Source organism: Pholis gunnellus, assembly GCF_910591455.1.
Source record: "Pholis gunnellus genome assembly, chromosome: 9".
Classification (NCBI taxonomy): domain Eukaryota; kingdom Metazoa; phylum Chordata; class Actinopteri; order Perciformes; family Pholidae; genus Pholis; species Pholis gunnellus.
The window spans coordinates 6,731,674-6,749,940 of NC_136535.1; the positions used below are offsets into that span (position 1 = coordinate 6,731,674).

The 18,267-nt window shown below is 45.2% G+C and overlaps 1 protein-coding gene across 6 annotated transcripts in view; it reads right to left on the reverse strand.

The window, feature by feature from the left end:
• The window catches only part of ryr1b (ryanodine receptor 1b (skeletal)), a 72,876-nt gene extending 55,692 nt beyond the window's left edge, over nucleotides 1–17,184 (reverse strand). For all 6 annotated transcript variants that reach the window (XM_079166250.1, XM_079166252.1, XM_079166248.1 and 3 more), the window contains exons 1-7: nucleotides 16,988–17,184; nucleotides 5,119–5,241; nucleotides 4,905–5,006; nucleotides 1,311–1,385; nucleotides 1,115–1,193; nucleotides 250–362; nucleotides 34–133 (exon numbers count right to left, since the gene is read on the reverse strand). In XM_079166250.1, coding sequence (XP_079022376.1) covers nucleotides 34–133; nucleotides 250–362; nucleotides 1,115–1,193; nucleotides 1,311–1,385; nucleotides 4,905–5,006; nucleotides 5,119–5,241; nucleotides 16,988–17,035 — 640 coding nt within the window. In that variant the 5' untranslated portion in view covers nucleotides 17,036–17,184. The remainder of the gene's footprint in view (nucleotides 1–33; nucleotides 134–249; nucleotides 363–1,114; nucleotides 1,194–1,310; nucleotides 1,386–4,904; nucleotides 5,007–5,118; nucleotides 5,242–16,987) is intronic.
• Nucleotides 17,185–18,267: the final 1,083 nt, after the last annotated feature.

The following is an 18,267-nucleotide window of genomic DNA, read 5'->3' on the forward strand; positions in this document are numbered from 1 at the left end:
TCTTAGAGCAAAATGTGTGAAGCAGGTTTGTACCCTCAGCAAGTTCGCATCCTGAAGTGATCGGATTCATGTTCCACAGAGTCTGCATGAAGGAGGCGTCCACCATCAGATCTCCACTGGCGTAGGAAAGGTGCTGAGGACGGAGGAGAAGAAGAAGAGGAGCGGAAAAGATGGAGTTTAGCACAGATTAACCACGTCTTAACCTTCCATTGTTTAACATCACAGTGGAAGGAGTATGAGGAGTGTTACCAGGTATCTCTCAGAGGACACGCTGACCAGGATGAGGTCGTCACCCACCCGGACCTTTTCACCTTCTGACCTTTGCTTGGAGGCTGGATGGATGGTCCACCAACATGCCTCACCTGCAAGAAGAAGAAGAACAAACAGAGATCGTGACTTGCAACTGATATCCTCACTCAAAGTGTATTGAAACAAAAAACAAAGGCCTTGACAGTTAACCTACAACATACTGTAAGCCTGTCACGATCATTAGGTTAGCGACTTATTGTACGATATATGGACATGAGCTCAATCATTTTTGCTGACTTAGCTATTGCCCGTTGTGTTTACGTGTGTGTTTTTTTACATAAGAATGTCGCTAACATTTCAGCCAACATGATAGCAGAATAAACGGGGTTTTCCCTACAATTATAAGACTTGAGCCGAAGAGTCCATTTTATTTATTGTTGTGGTTGTGTGATTTGATTTAATTTAAGTTTGATTTATTTGGGGATATTTAGGAACAAAAATACATTCCAAATATTTTAACATGTAAGAATTAAAAGTCCAGTGCTCTTTGCAAGGGTGTCCTTGCATTGTTATGAAACTATATATTGTCATTATATCAGTGGTATAAATGGTCTTAAATTGACTTCTAACACTGAGACAACATGTTGCCCGACAAAAGTAGTGATCATGATTTGTGACAGGCCGTATGCACTGCAATAGAAGATTATGCACTGCTGGCTTCATTTGTGTCAATAGTTTAAGTGGCCAACTCGGCGAAATTCAAAAACCATATCATCACCAAAAAAAATGTAACAACGCTACCGGAGGATAGTGAGTTTCAGCTCAGAAAAAAAGCTTGAAAAAGAATTTCCAAATGTGGTTTTACCAATGGCGTCTTCTTGTAAGCCCACGTCAAAGGCCAGCTTGTCCGTGAGAGACCGAGACGAAGTCAAACAGCTCAGGTACTGGGGAGAAAGTTTATATTCAGGACATCACCACTACTTTGCTACAAAAAAAGCCAAATGAGGCTGTAAACCACAGTAAAGAAAGTGGAACTAAACCATCCTATATTATTTTCTTACCATGCTTGAGTGGTAGTGTCTCAGAAGGATGGCGTGACCGTACAGTAAGGTACGATGACCCCCACCTTGGGACGACTGGAGGGGAAGAAGATGGAGAGATATTTAACAGACCATCCTGTCAAGACTGACTACACAGTTTGAATATAGGAGGGAAAAAATGATATATTTTAGAAGGTGCAGAGATCGGAGGAGCACACTGAGAGTCTAGACTGTAAATAACTGAAATCATAACACATCATGACCAACTTGCACCGACACTTTTGTTATTGAGGCTGTATTTTTTTGTTCTATGTTGTATGTAGCACAGTATGTCAAATATAACATATGTTGCATGTGACATAAAACAGACCGATAAAACATCTACTGTCATTTTATTGTAGAGACGGAGATACAGGAGAGATTAGAATGGGACGGATGGGAAGGATGGGCAAAGTGAATGTAAACAATAGTGGCAATTTACAACATTTACCGCGGTAACATCCCTGAAAAGAATACTGTAGTGAGTCACTTGTGCACAATAACTATTAAACAATTTCATTTAACAGCTCCACGTCGCTGAACAATGACTCTTTCCCAAAACAAATACCGTACAGGACGTGTCGGGGTCCATTCTTATGCAAATACAAGAAAAAATAACAAGAACCACATCAATAGCAAAGCAGTGTGGAGACATTGCTGAAACTGGGAAGATGCTCTGCTGAAAAATCATAATTCTCAGAGAAGGCATCACAATGACGGGACTGACAAAGCAAAACAAATCACCACAGATTATAATCTCACATAAACAGCAAACATAACATTAATCCATCCTACCTTTTCTCAACATCCAGCAAGGATGGAACAAGAAAACACAATTACTGGGAGAGTTATAGATAGATTAGCCAAAACAACCATTTAGTGGAGCCCACAGGAGGAGAATGCTAAACCCTTCTGTAGGGTTAAGCACCCATAATCCACTGGGACGAGTCGGGGGCCGGTGTGTCAAGTGGCAACGCTATACCATTAGCCCTGGTGTGCATAAGGACCGGGTGGTGGTGGTAGCGGTGTGTGTTAAGGAGGGGGATAGGCCTGTCCAGTGCTCTGGGGGGTGTCGGGTTTCCCCATCCAGCCCTGAGAGAGGCGGGCGGGACCCTCCACTGGGCTGCATGCCACGCAATTCTCAATCCCCGGCTCACCAGTTCAAAGGCCTGGCTGGTCCACAACTCCCAACTCCTGTGAGGCCAGGAACTGACCAAACCAGCCACCATAATGAAACTAATAAAATGCAGCAACTCGAGAGCCTCTCTAGAGTTCCATTAGCCTCAGCCAGAGAAGGTTTCTGTCATCTATCTTGTGAAAAAACTGAAATATGACATTTCTGTCCACATTTTCAGTTAAAACTGTCTCTATTATTATACGTTCTAGACTTTCATGGCGGGGTCCGCCCCATGTTCCCTCAGCATCACCCTGGGCCCGTGTTCAAATCTGTGCATTACTTTTTGAGAAAGATCGCGCTAACGATATCCGATAAGAGACAGGTCTGATTATTACTCGTTGCCTTTGTTGGTCGGGTCGGTTAGGTTTAGGCATGAGGAGTGAGATTGGTTCGGGTTAGGGATGAAATATCAGGGTGAGCCAATCAGAGGCAGAGTAGGGCGGGTCATGCCTTTGCCATAGTAGGGAAAGAAAATATAAATACGGTCTGGTGAGTTCATTGTGCTTAATAATTGGCCATGTGCTTCTGTTTGTTGCACTTTCGGAGCAATGGGCCTGCGGAACAATGGCCATTTGTTTTCGGGATAAATGGGCTTTCAGTCCAATTGGACATATTTAGGACTATGTCAGAATAATGAAAGAATGAAACCTTTTTGCTTTAAATTATAGTCTTTTGTTTTAGAAAAGGGAGTGACACTAAAAACACAATAAGTCTTGTCTTGAGGTTGGTGTCAATTGGTAAACTGATAAATACGTAAACTTTTGACAAACAATCATTTAGTGAGAAAATCCTTGAGATTCAGGGACTTGCATTCAAAGACAGATAGCAAATATATCAGAATTACATGATTTTTAATATGTTTGGCAAGTTATCCATCGGAAAAGAAAAATACACCAACAAACAAACAAACTTTTTGCCATATTAAACTGGGATTGCTTGGATTTCCATGTTTTTAAAGGAAGCTAAGTTGGAGTCATTTTCTGCAGCAGTGTGAAAACATGTTCTGTATACAAAGGGGAACAGAAATCAACTCGACGTCGACAAAGAACAAATGTGGCTGAAACAAAAAGGAACATGAAGCAGGGTGAGCTACCGTCACGTGTATGAGGCAAGAAGACAAATGTGCTGGTGATATTTCTGCATGAAGCACAAATGAATGATGCATTGTGACACCTCGCTAGATCAAATGTTTCAATTAAGCTTCTTTGTTGTTATTTCCCATCTTTCCAGGAACCCGTTTTTAACATCAGCATAACAGACGTATCTAAAGACAGTGGACGGGTATGAGTGGAGATGTGTGAATGACACAGCACTACTTCATTCAATAGGACAGTGAGTGGGGCAACAGGAGAGGAACCAGGACGAGTCGCCGGGTTGGTCGGCACACACGTGACAGGAAGACACACACATTAACAGACATACCCATTGGTCCAAATCGACTGCCTGCTCGGCAGAGAGCAAGAAGGGAAGCGGAGGGGAGGGTGTCAGATAAAGGTTTTTAAGAAATCATAGGAAAATAAAAGCAGAGTTCATCTATGGCGCTCACATAGACTGAAGGATCATGATGTACAGGAAAATGCCCAATCTGTGATCCATATTTAAACAAAAAGCCCCTCCAAACAAAACACAGGGCTGGAACCTGAAACCTAAATCCTTTAATCCATGTTGGTGCTGGTCCAGGTTTGAGTACAGTTAGTAGATATAATGATAAAGACAGGCATACATTTTAAATTATAAATCAGTTGAAGGAACACATTAAAGTCTTATTTATCATCTGTAAAGCAACATCTTCTGTGTAAACCTTGTATATGTAATGTATTGGAATATTAGTGGAATAAAATTGGGTTACAAGTTGAAGCTTCATAGCTGGGGTAAGCGGATTAAAGCTGATTAAAAGTAAAAAATAAAAGAAATATGCTTGGTGGCCCTCTCACCAACAGTCACATGATCAATAACAAAATTATAAATCTGATATGCGACACGTAAAAAGGATCGTTTTTAAATGTATGGAAGGCACTTTTGTTGGAGCTTCCAGGTTTTTGTGCTAAGCTAAGCACTTTTTTTGTTACATACTGGACATAGAGATTAAATTGGTGTTTGTTTTCTTATGTAAAACAGCAAAGATACATATTTCCATAGATGTCGTAGTGTTCCTCTTAGTAAAAAGCTATTGAGGAACACTAAACTTAAAGAAAACGGTGTGCTTAAGCAAATCTGTCAACAAAACTAGATAGTCGATCCCATTATAAAACGAACAGATTTAGTTTTCATCAGTCAGAAATATTCTTTATACCAAAGTGTATTTCATTATTTGTCATTCATTCAAAAAGAAGGTCCAGCCTCCATCCCCTTTCCAAACATTCATTGCTCATTTCTTTGTTCCCGTTTTGGAGTCCTACCTCGGTCATTTCCACCGTGTTGGCCAACATCTCCTGCAGAGCGCGGACCGACAGGGACTGCACCAGAACGAAGCTGCATATGGCCAGGTCCGGGGGCACATTCTGCCCAACGTACACACAGCACAGAGGGGAAAACAAAGAGTTGATGAACACACGGTGTACATACAGTACAGGACGGACAAAAAGAGAGAGAGAGAGAGAGAGAGACTCTTACCTGAGCGTTGGATGTGGTTTCCAGGAAGCAGAGACGGTTCCCGAAGCCCTCGCAGGACAGACAGAGCTTAATCTGCTGCTCCTTCAGGATGGAGGCAGTGCACTGCAGAACCACCTGGTCATCCTGCAGCCGACACACAAACACGACACTTTTATAAATCACTGGCCTTTCATTTTGCAGGACACGTTGTTTTATGTTCACACTACTGAGTTCAGTTCCCGTAGATCTTTGCTGCTGCTTGTCCCTGAAACGCCCACTTTGTCATCTTTTTGACATTTGGTGCAGGCAATGTTGTTTACAATACTGACCTTTCATTGACCACACAGTGACATGCTTCATAAGGAGTGCTGAAGAGGAAAACCTGCCTGCAGCACATAATGGAAAAAATAGAAACTTGCTGTGCAGGAGACATTTTCATTGTTTGCTCTTTCTTTTCCAATGCATTTACTATCTAGTTGTGTGTCTTTTGATATTAAATAATATTGTTATTTTGTCTGGCAGCGTTTGTTTCAAAAGAAACTCATACTTTTCATTGCTGCTAGTGGTTATTAAAGCCATGATGTACATTTCTTGAATGCATTTTCTTGCTTTCATTTGCACACCGTACGGACACCAACTAGCAAACACTTGCTTTACTTATGTAACCCGTCACAGTAGAGTCTGCATTAGTTTCTGTCAAAGTTATGTCATTGTGCGTTTTATGCAACGCCACACAACAAGAGAAGAACTTAAGACAGTCACGATGCTCACTGTTACAAGAATATATCAAAAATCAACAGCTGATTGCAGAGTATGAAAGATGCATTTAAATAAAGGGATATTCAAAGATTTATATTTTTAAGTGACGAGCTGAGAAGGCCACAAACAGCTGTTTGCTCAGTACAAAAGACACACGCAACTCAGTTGCACAAGCAGAATGCTAACGGACAGCAATTTGTTGCTCCTCGTCAGACCCCGGACCCTCCAGAGGCCGCTGTAAACACGGCAATAAACACTGTGAAACCCACACCTGACCCTCAACATTCTCAGCTGCTCCTTCTACTCTGCCACTCGGTGGATGCATCACTTAACCCGATTCAATATTCCTCTCTACAGTTCTGGACAGATCCCTGACTTATCTCCCCTCTCACCCAACAAATAATGAATCATTCTGTCTCCACGCTCTTGACCCGTTCACTGTCTGCCCCGATGATTCAGCGCCACCGATGCGCCGTGACTTATATCGTTCAGGAGAACAGGTTGGACAGCGCGGGAGTATGCGTGTTTATGAGAATGGAAAGTGATGCAGATCAGTGTCCTCATAAGATCGACTCCTCTCTTATACCCAGAGGCCTCTCGTGTTTCTTTAGCTGAAGAGAGTCCCCTCTTCCTTCGGCCGGGCTGTCATCTATCTCTCCTCAGCCTTGAAATGTCTCCTCCTGTCCCGTCCTCTTTGCACTCTGGAAAGTGGAGCAATGCGCCCTCTTCTCCTTCACTGCAGACACGAGCAACACAACTCCATATGCGACTCAAGTGCTACTAAAAAAGCGCACATGGACAGTGGCAACGTGGGGGCTTTCGGGCACAATCTGTAAATCTCAAGGAGGTATTGTGCAAAAAGAGGGATCAAGTTTCCGCGTTAAAGCAAAGTGGTGGGATTTATACAACATCTACCTCTTACACTACTTCAAAGCTGAGATCAATACGCACTACGGCGACATGGAGGATGTTCTGAGACGAGAAGTTGTAACTGGGCTGAGCGAGGAGGCTAAAATGGGCCAAACAGGCCCAGGTTTTTGGAGGACAGTGCATACGGACTCAGACTGCAGTCCCCATTAAGAGACAGGGCTGAGCTTGTGGCTGTCTAAAAGCAGACTGAAGTAACCGAGTGACTCACCGCTCCGAGACGAGATGTACGATCGGATGACAGCCGTGGACGATGTATGCCCCAATGTTCATCCATCCATCTATTTCTACAGATTTACTTCGCTCTAACCTCTCTAGGCAAGATCAAAAAGGGAAGAGGACCCAGAGAATACCTCGTTCCTGTATACATGTTTCATCAATGCAAATCATTCTGTAAATATGTTCTTGAAAGTGTTCTAAAAATAAGGACTTTTATTCTTTTATAGAAATATGTGATCTGGATTTTGATTGACTGCTGAACCAGCTACAAATCCTCTGGGTAAGTGACCGTGGGAGCGTTTGTAGGAAGCCATTAATATAATGGAGTATAGGGTGTTTTATTGGTCTGACGTCATACAACAAATTATTATCAAGGTAAAGAGGGACGAGGAAACAACCTCTCATTCATCAAATGAACAGAGTGGACTTTGAAACTTGGGCTGCGGTCGATCACGGTCGAACCACTTTTCCTTGAGCTTATTAATGGAAAACGTCATGAGGTCAAGGAAAGATGTGAGGGAGGATTTATAAGGATTTAGGAAAAGACAACCGCAGTGCTCAGAGGATCCGGCTGGGCAGATAGATGTTGCTTGCTTTTCTTCTTTTTTTTTTCAGCAACTGATAGAAAATGGAAGATGGCTACAGTGACAAACTCCACGCTGTTCAGTTCAAGTATTCCTGTCCAAAACAGAACCACACTTCCTGGAAGGATGTTTTCAATCAATCCATAAATACACGACTATAACAGCGACGGCAGTTGGTGTGACGCTTCAAATGTGGCCGCAGCAAGGAATTGTGGGACGGCAATAACGCCTTTCATACAGGATGGTCCAGTGTACCCTCTGCTAAAGGAGGCACCTTTCCCTGGCGCTTAGAGTATTTGAACAGTTCGTATCACGGCTGACACTTTACACTTTTGGACCATTTCACTCAGTTAGGAACCGTCCGAAGCTATTGGACCACAGCCTTGGATTATTTCACAGACTCAACCAGTCAAGTATGATATTGGGCAGAAGACAGAACCTTGAGAGGACCGGCTGACGGAGCAGATAAACACAAAAGCCTCAGCCAGCATTTGCCAGCACTTGGTCCACGGCTGGACGGACTTTTAATAGTCCTCTGACAAGTGCATCGGCAGCTACAGAGCTGTGTCCTTACAAGAGTCGCACTGTGAACCACTTCCAATGTGACCATGTGAAAAGCTGACACACACACCCCCCGGGCTTAACTCACCCTCATATTAATAGAGGCAGCTTTCAGGGTGTGCACCTGACCCTTTATTGGGAGCCGAGCACATCTCCTTGATTATTTGTTGATCTCACGTGACTGTATCTGAGCCGAGGCAGGTAGGCCGCACCGGGCGAAAGCCTGGGCCGTGCTGGGCAAAGACCTGAAACCCATGTGATGTCCCATCAGGCACGGTGGGTGTAGAGTTACAGCGGCGGCTAAAGCATCCGGGCTATGTGGACGTTTGGGGTCAGAGGGAGAGGAAGAGGCAATTGGATGTAAACTGACAGACGGTCAGACAAACAAACACTACTGTGCACAAATAGAGGTGTGTAATGCAGCGGGGATTAACAGCCAGGGCACGGATAGCGCCTGAAAGCAGACACCTTTGTGTATTCTCTAGGGCCCCGACTGTTGGTGCACATGCAGAAAGAGGGTAGCCAGGGTTCCCCAGACGAGCAGGCACGCTGCCCGTCCCGCACAGGAAGCAGACCGATGCAAAATGGTGAGTATATATCCGCCCCCTCCGATCCATTCCTCCTCCTCCTCCTTCCTCAGGCTTGTGACCTGGAAATCGATCTCAGCGCTCCATCTTGATGGACATCCCAATTCCTTAAAATGCTCGAGGAGCAAGGAGGCTTGTCGGACGGAGCTATAAGCGAGGAAACACCAGTGCATCCTTTGCGAAAGACTTTCCTGCACCTGTGACGTATAAAAAGAGGCGTGACACTGAAGCTGTGCAACATGCCATTTAACTGACGGGCTCCGAGGCGGGGGTGTCTCATTTTGCTAAAAGCCTGTTTGACTCCTCTCTCCTCGCGTCTCTTCCTCGCCTCCTGTGCTCGCATCTCTCGTGGGCGGGACTAAGACGGGGAGGAGAGGAGGCGAGGAAAGGAATCCAGGATGTACAAATTGGGAAATGGGACCCATGGCTGACACAAGTCTTCTCACCGGCAGGTAATCAGCTGGTTCATGTATCTGTCTGCAAGTTGAAAGGGTTGTTTTTAAAATATTGTTTACAGTTTGGACCAGATTTGTTTACATCTTGGTTCACGACTGATTTCTGAATATTTTCATCTCAGCATTGGTTCCACCTTTTCACACCATACTCTCTAATTCTGTGACACAGTGCCACTGCATCGCCTGCCCGGAAACCAAATCCCTCTAATCAAACGAATAATGACGAAATAACAATGTCCAGTCTTTGTTTACGTTCCAGATTTCTGCCCCACGCTCTGACCGCGGTGTGCTGATACAGGCCATCGATTGTGTTTCTGTGGACATAAAAAGAGAGAGGGGCAGCACATTGCACGGTACGTGGGTGGAGGAGAAGGGAGAGCGGTGATGGGGTTTCCCTTTGAAAACTGGCAGAGACCATGCAGGTGCACTATCAGGATCCTCCTTCACAGACTGCAGTTTGAAGGCCCCCCCCCCCCCCGCTTTCCTCAGCCATGTGCTCTCTCTCATGTTTTAATGATACCTGCCTATTTACTCTTTGACCCTTATTTTGAGTCTTTCTTTCAAACATTTCTCATTTGTAACATCATTCACCCCCCCCCCCCCCCCCCCCAAAAAAAAACACTGTAGGGTGAGAGTTAAGGGTCTGTGCCGCTCGAGGATACAAAAAGTGTGAATATAAAAAGGTCTGGCTCAGAGTTTAGGTTACACACACTACGCACCGTCTCCTGCATATCACCTCGGAAATAGCCAAACCATCTCCTTAATTCCCCACCAGTGTCAACAGATACGGATATAGTTTAGGAGAAGTCAGGCTTTTTTACTGCAGGTAACTACTGCTGCCTCTCTACCTCAACCCAGAGTCCAGCCAGGACAACATACATATATATATATATATATATACAGTATATATAGAAAAATGTTGCAGACAACATCTGAATTTGTAGGTAAACATTTCAACCAAAGTCTCCAGGAATGTATTCTCTCTCTCTCTCTCTTTAGATTGCTAAATGTGTATCTGTGCCTGTGTGTGTCTGCTGAGTGATATGTGGTATAATGTGCTATGAATGACGGGGATCTGTTATGACTATTGTGCCGCTGAGAAACCCTTCAACTGCACACAGAAGGGCTTTCGTCTTTCTCGCAGTCAGCTTCTTCTGCCGTCGCTCACGCTACTTTGTCTCGACGTTCTCCGTCATCTCTCCGTGCTCCCCCTCGTTATTCCGTGTGCAGGCCTCTTTTTCTCTCCCGTTACCTCTGCCCGCTCTGCCCTGGGCCTTCCCCCTCGGCTCCTCTCCTATTTTAGGTGGCTGCACCTGTCACTATCACATTCCCTCCTTCTGCTGACCGGCAGATACTTGGAGCCCTCACTCGGGAGAGAGAGCACTCTCTCCTGCTCACAGGGAAGGCATTGAGCAGAGGAAGGCAGAGGCGATTAGATTATTGATTCCACTTCTGAAAAATCAGCCAATCACTTCCCAAAAAAAAAGCAGATTACTTTTGAGTTACTGAAGTAGGGAAATTGAAAGGACAAGGCCATTGTATGTCTCAAAGCGTATTGGGTTCCAAGTTTCAGCAGCGCTGGTAAGAGAATTAGGGTTCAAATCAAGAACAAAATATCCAGTTTCACTCTGAACTGAGCTGCCGGGTCCTCTGGGCTGAAACAGCGATCATTCACAAATTAGATTGGAAGACCCACCGATGTTGATTTTCATTGACACGCATTGTTTTGACAGCCCACACACACACACACACACACACACACACACACACACACACACAGGCTTCATTCCCCTCCGGCTCAGTTAAACTGCTGCTACTACGCCGCCGCCTCTGTCTTTTTAAAGACAATCAGTCTGTCAGACAGCAGCAATTCAAAGGAAAACACTGGTGTACATAAATGATATTCTGGCCTGAATCCAAAATCAATTCCTTTAAAAGAAAAGAAAAAAGGTCTATTCGCCATAGAGGTAAGCAAAGACGAGCAACATCAACAGCCTGAGAAAAAACAAATCAAAGTACAAACAGCCGATCCTTGAACCTCTCTTGAAGCACACAGTTGGTCTTCATAGGTTCATCTCAGCCTTCGCTCAAGCTCCTTCATCAATAACAGCATATTGTCTGATTTATTTTCTGCAGCACAAATGAATGACTGAGCCGTGGATCCAAAATATTTTTCCTCTCCGGCAGAACTCGCACATTCTGGACGATTTTGGGCGTCTTGGAACAAAGGCAGTGAGAATGATGAAGTAAACATTGGGCGTCTGGACTCGTTTAGCTACAACACACGTTATGCTGCATTAGCTTCTAAAAGGGCTCTTAAAGAAGAAGAAAGGGACCAATGCCAGTGTTTTACATTTACAACAAATCACATCGATCACTGCCAGCGACTGTGAACACAGAGCTGCTTTGTTGCAGAAAGTTGGTTTCCAATAACTCCTGAATACAATATGAAAAACTATTAATAGAACAGGCAACAATGACACAAACTAACATGGATTTGTTCGATGTCTACTGTCCATCCAGAGATCGCTGGATCTTTAGAGTTGTAAAAGGTGACACACACACACACACACACACACACACACACACACACACACACACACACACACACACAAACAACGTTGCATAACAGTTTTGTCACTTTGCTTCTGCAGGATTCCCCCCTCTCTCTCTCTCTCTCTCTGTCTGTGTTTGTGTCTCGTGCCTGAGAGAGCAGACCACCTGCTTATTGTGTACACTGCTGTGACCAAAGCAGGGAGACTAACAGGTGCTGTTAGAGTGTGTGTGTGTGTGTGTGTGTGTGTGTGTGTTCGTGGCCCCGCTGCCGACGTGTTCATCTCCTGGGCTCATCACTTCACCCCCCCCTCCCCTCACCTGCTGCCTTTATAGCTCACTGATGATCACACAGTAAGCGTGTAAATGTGTGTGTGAAATAGCGAGAGGGGACAAAGACATCGGGATAAGGGGGGTGGACTCAGCAGCAGTACAGCCAGATAACATATGTAGCTGTCATCTCAACTGTCGAATAGAGAAATCAGCATCCCAAAGAAAAAGAGAGAGTGATGAAAAGAGGGTAAGAGGTCAGAGGTGGAGTTTAAAGGTGAATTCTATTGCCTCCACACGGCTCTCAACATGGCGGAGCAGCTAACGGTGCTAACAGCACGAACAGTGCAAACAATGGCAACAGTGCTGCTGACAGAGCTAACGATGTTAGCCTGAGGGGGAAGTGAAAGGGTGGTCGTTACGCGTCCGGGACGCCGTTATTGGGCGCTAACCGCCATAACAGAGAAGTGCAGAGAGGCGGCCATGAGCTGGCCAGTGAGGCGCAACCGAGACTCACATGCACTAAAATGCACAGAAGGCTGAATAAACAAGAGAAGCTCCGCTTAAAGCAAGCAGACAGAAAGATACTCCACTATATCTTTACATGGCACCAAGGTGTTTGCTGCTTTATGAATCCTCTGAACTTCAAACTAAGCACCTTTAACGTTTGGATACCTCGTGGGGGCAGCGGTGGTGAGAGACCTGCTTTGATACCTTTCTGATGGTCAGGCAGAGTACTGAGGACTGTTCGACGACTTAATGACCAGTTGAAGAAATGAATCGGCTCACAGGCAGACAAGCGGCGGCATGTGCTGATGAGGAATGAGGTGATTGGAGGACAGATGGGCGTGGCAGTTTTCTTTTTTAAATGAAAAGGGAAGTGTGAGGGCATCTAGTGGACAGGTACAGAATAACACTGAAGGAGTCTGGGAAATGTGTGTGCGCAGAGAGGCTGAATGAGCAGGAACCCACAGAACCATTGTGACAGATGAAGGCAGGTCAGAGATAACGTTTCATCGCCTAAAGCCAGGGTTGAATTCACTCATCCAATCAGAATGCATCCAAATACCAGATTCAGTCTATTCAAGGTGAACGTTCACTGACTTTAAGAATGAGAGTGTTGAATAGATATGTACAAACACTCCAAAGTTTTTGCCTAATAGATTACCGGCTATCTGAACCCAACCCTAGAAAGCACCACCTACGAAGTCACCGGTGGAGCATCTGACACACACCTTATAACCTCAACGTCCTCAATGCAGCCAGGAACCCTCTGTATCTCTACCATCCATGAAGTACAGGCAGAGTTAAAGACAATAAAGTCACGCTAAAGAACAACAACATAAAACCCCTCAAATCATCCAATCCTGCTCAGGAAACCCGACAACGTAAATCCTCCCGGTGAGCACCGAACTCTTCATTTGTGGGTCAAAAGACGTCTATATGTCTCCATCAAGTCTGGGATCAAATGTGTTAATAATTCAAAAACAACAAGGTTGTATTTCAAAGACTTCACTTCAATGTGTAGCGGGACCTGTATGTTATTGAAATACAAATGTTTGAAAGTTGTTAAAACATTGGTTGAATGTAACCTTGGCATTTCAAATAAACGTTCTTCTGGTAACCTTTTAACCTGCAAATCACCAAATCAGTAACTCCTGCTAACATTCTGACAATATCACTACTGTCCATCGACAGTCACAACAATGAACAAGATCTCTGTTCGGGGTACGAGCACACAACCACATCCACACACACACACCGCATCTCCCGAAGGATGCTGGCAAGTAGGACACCGACTCCTCTGGTTTCTCCCTCCAGAGTGTGCGCTCTCATAGTGGCAGGCTAAAAAAAGGAAAGCGCTGTTGCAGGCCGGATCTGGAAATACCCCTTCAAACTCTCTCGCCCCTGCGTGATTCACACACACACACACACCGCGTCGTGTGGCATCGTGAAACAGTGACACAGCTTTCGCCGTCGCCAGCGAGGAGACAACGCCGTTGTCTGAACTCTGGGTTCCCTGATGTAGACTCTTGTGTGTTTCAGCAGCCTGCGTTACTGTTCAGGCTGTTTCTAAAGAGAAAGGGTAACACTGCTGGCTATTGGGAGCTAAGCGGATCTCTTGACAGCTAATGTGGGGGCTCAAGTGCTTGCAGGTGGGGTTTTTTTTGAAAGAGGAGGTTGAAAATGAGATACCTGTTAATCAACATGGAAAGAGCATGTAATGTCTAAGCCCCACCAGCCAGTGTGTGGACTGTACAACTCTTCAAGCCACACTGTGTGAGTCACAGGCCCTGGGCCGCATTAGAATAACACAATGAAACCCAGAATAGACTCGAGCAGCGCTGCTGAGTAATCGGTGTGTGGCCGATCACTGGAGATGTGAGGAAGAAGAGCAAAATGCACAACATCGTTCCCCATCTGTCCCACTGGACAGGATTCAGCATTTACAGGATCCAGACCGCATCGCCTTAGTCCCAAACTCACACAAAGCGTTCCATCTGATTTGGAGGATTCCCAGCAGGGATGAAAAACAAAAGAAAAAGGATCAACAGTGAAAGAACTGACAGGATTACAGTGCTATCATCTTTATTAGATTCTTCCTCACAGAGACAACAATGACTTTCTCAGACTGGAGGTAATCACTTTGACAGGGGAGGAGCCTGTAGAGTCTGTGTGTTTGTTGCACCATTACACTCAAGAGCCTGGCTAAACGTTTTAACACTGTGGGGAAATGATTGATTCCGTAGCTCATGAGCATGACCAGTCTAATCTTGTACCATCATGACATAAGAGAGCCGATCATAAAGAGCAGGGGTGAACTACGTTACTATGGATTCATGGTGCTCGAGCACCGATATGAGTTAACCTAAGGTGAAAAACAACACCCAAGACGGCATTTCAAACGTGCTATTTGAGTGACGTTATGTAACCGTTGTGTGGCCGGTATCCACAACGTCCACCCTTCCTGCTTGGTCTTATTCCAGTGAAGAAGAAGCATTTTCTGGACAGCGTGCTTATTTTGTGAAAATAATTTAAAAAAACAAATCCTCAAAGCCCCCTGCACACTGAAACACCTGCACGCTAGTTATCGATAAGCAGTAGAAATGAGCTCACAAAAGCTGTAATTTGGAAAAACAAAGATCTTTTCTGTGCACACAATATAGTTTGAATATATTGAGTTTTCTTGAACGTGAGCTGGAAGGCTGTTATCCTAAACTAGACCCTGCGGTGTGATGAGAGGACACTTCTGTTTAAGAGCCTCATTTGTTCATTTTCAGAGGATTTCATTAAATTGTTATTAGATAACGACCTCTGGAGGAAAGTGCTGAAGGCGCTGAGCTAAACCCCCGCTGAGCCTGAGCGTACACATGTGTGTACAGCTGTAAAAAAGACGACATCAGCTGAACGTATGAGGACAGTCTGCTGGCCCCGGCTGGTCCAGGTGAGCTAACGGCTCCTCCACTACACAAAACAGCTGACTCCCATCACTGGCCTCTCATTAAAAGGCGAACAGCGTGGACCGTTTGGCGGACGCTTTGAGATTCTCGCAGCACCACGAGCGCTTACGTTTTTGGCCCCTTTGTTGGAACCCCTGACCCCCACAGCGCTCGTGTCCTTTGAAGTGCACGAGTCGTTAATAATTCACCTGGGCGGCATTGTTTTTTCCTTTTGAAGTGTTTGGTGTCTAATAGCTTCATCCTCACTCGAGCCTCCTGGACCAAAAGGACAAAACCCCGCTGAGGGCATTCAAAGTGTCTCACTGCTCATGTGAAGAGAGGAAAACTCCGTTTATAGTTTTGTAACAGAAGCTACAGCCGCGCTGCTCTGTAATGCTCACGTCCTTTAGGGACACTGTGCGCTGACAGGAACCCACGTCCGTCAACGTGGTGTGCTTTTATTGTTATGAACTATTATTTGCACTGCTAACTAGATTCATGTGGCGGACGAGGTAAACGCCACAGCCGCGCTGGGTGAAGCTCCACTTCAAGAGGAACGCGTTTCACTGTGGAGGTGTTTTGTCGATGCAGAGACGAAGACGAGTGTCTTCATTTCAATTCATTGGAATTGTATCATGTTATCGTTAAAAAACGTCCACTCAATGTTTGGACTAAAATCAATGATTTCAAGCAAATTGTCACTGTCAGAAAAGAAAAGAAAAATAATAGATTCAGTTCAGTTGTGATGTGGATCTGATACTGCACGCTTACAGTGAAACCCACTTCACCAGCTCAGCTCTTTTAGGTCATTTTCTTTTTTCTTCTCCCGAGGAAAGACGTGCAGCCAGCTGTCCCCTGAGGGCCCGGGGCAGCTTGTTGCTCTGCCTCCTCACCCCTCACTGACGGGCTCTACTTTCCTCAGATAAAAATAGATAATGCTGCTAACAGATGCACCAGCCCCTGTCTATCTATCTGGGCTCTCACACACACACACACACACACACACACACACACACACACACACACATGCATAAACTGTCACCTATCCTTAAGCCCAGAACATTCTGGACGTAATATGAAAGAGATTAGGCGAGACAATGAGCAGTGCATTCTGAAAATGATCAAAATACGATGAGGTAATGTAGGTTAGATTCCTGCTCTCACACGGGATAAAAGAAAATTAAAAAAATCAATTAGCAGGTTTAAAGAGAGCCACTGATAAGCGGGTCATGGCACATTCAGCGCACCGCAAAAATAGTCCACCATATAGAGAAGCGGGTCCTTGGCTCTGAGAACTGCAACTACACATTTGACTGAAATACCCGATGCCAGAAAAAGCAAAAGTGATACAAGTGGAGGAGCTGTGAAACCGAAGAACGCCGAAGTAGATCATGAGACAATTTTAGATCACGAGTTGAATCACTTCTCTTTGGCAAAATAATAGTCTAATTATCTTCCTCGCTGTTCTCATAACTCCTCGTCTCCTCTGGCAGCCGGTGCAGGTTTCCCAAAAAAGGAAAGTGAGCAGGACTCACCGTTCGCAGGAACTGGATCTCCTCCTCTCCCTCTCCCCCTTCTGCCATCCTTCTCCGAGGGTTATTCGCAGCTCCTCGGGAGAAAAGACAAAATCCTTCTGTTCAGGATTTGGATTTTTCAATTTTTTTTTTTAAGTCCTTTGCTACGTCCCCCTCCCTCTCCAGTCCACGTTGCACCTCTCTCCCTCCTTTCTGTACCCCCCCTCCTCTCTCTCTCTCTCTCTCTCTCTCTCTCTCTCACACACACACAGTGTCTCTCGCTCTGGTGTGTGTGTGGGCGTGCTGGAGGACAGCGTGAGTCCTGTGGCTCTCACGGTGTTGTGAGAGAGAGTGACGGCTCGGCGAGGCTCTCCCCGGCTCCCCTCTCCTCTCCGGCCCGGCATCCCCCCCCAGACCGCAGGGAGGGGAGGGGGAGGGAGGGGAGGGGAGGGGAGGGGGGAGGGAGAGGAGGGGCAGGCACCTAGTCACACAGTTACACGGCACCCATCCCATCGTGCTGTAGAAGTGGGCCACTCCTTCACACAGGCTGACCCCCTCCAACACACACACACACACACACACACACCTCCCTCCACATGTCTGAGGCTATAAAAGGAAAGGGGGTGAAGACTGGCCTTTAGGGAGTGTGCAGTAAGAACAGATGCACGCACACACACACACACACATACACACACACTTTAACTCTTCAAAGTGTATAAGTCAGCTGCACTGTACAAAAACACCCTCAGAACGCTACATCATCTGCTCCGCCCCCAGATGTTTAGACCACTCAGACATCTCCATCACCTGACGGTCAGCTGACCAGGTTCTGTCAGTTGTATGTCCTGATGTGTCTCAGATTCAGCAGAGATGCATGATGGGGAATTTGTACAGAGCTGACTTACTGATAGGACTTAGCCCTATTTTCTATTACTATTATTAATTGATTAAATAAACTTGATGTGAACAAGTGAAGTGTACGAATTCTGGAAAACTTGGTTTCAAATAATGACATATTTGTGATATTATATACAACAATCAAAGATGAATTTAAAGACAAAAACATTCTTAGTTTAAAAAAAATAATAGGTGATAAGTGACTAAGATTATACTGTCAAATTCAGATCGGTCAGTGCATAGAAATACTTGACAGCTCCACTTTAAACTCACTTTAAATCAGCGAGACAAAACACAGATACAGCACTCAATGTGTTCATGACTCGATCACTCCTACCTTAGACTTTATAGGCGTTATAAAATACCACACATGTCTAACACCTCGTGCTTTCAGAGCCCTAAGT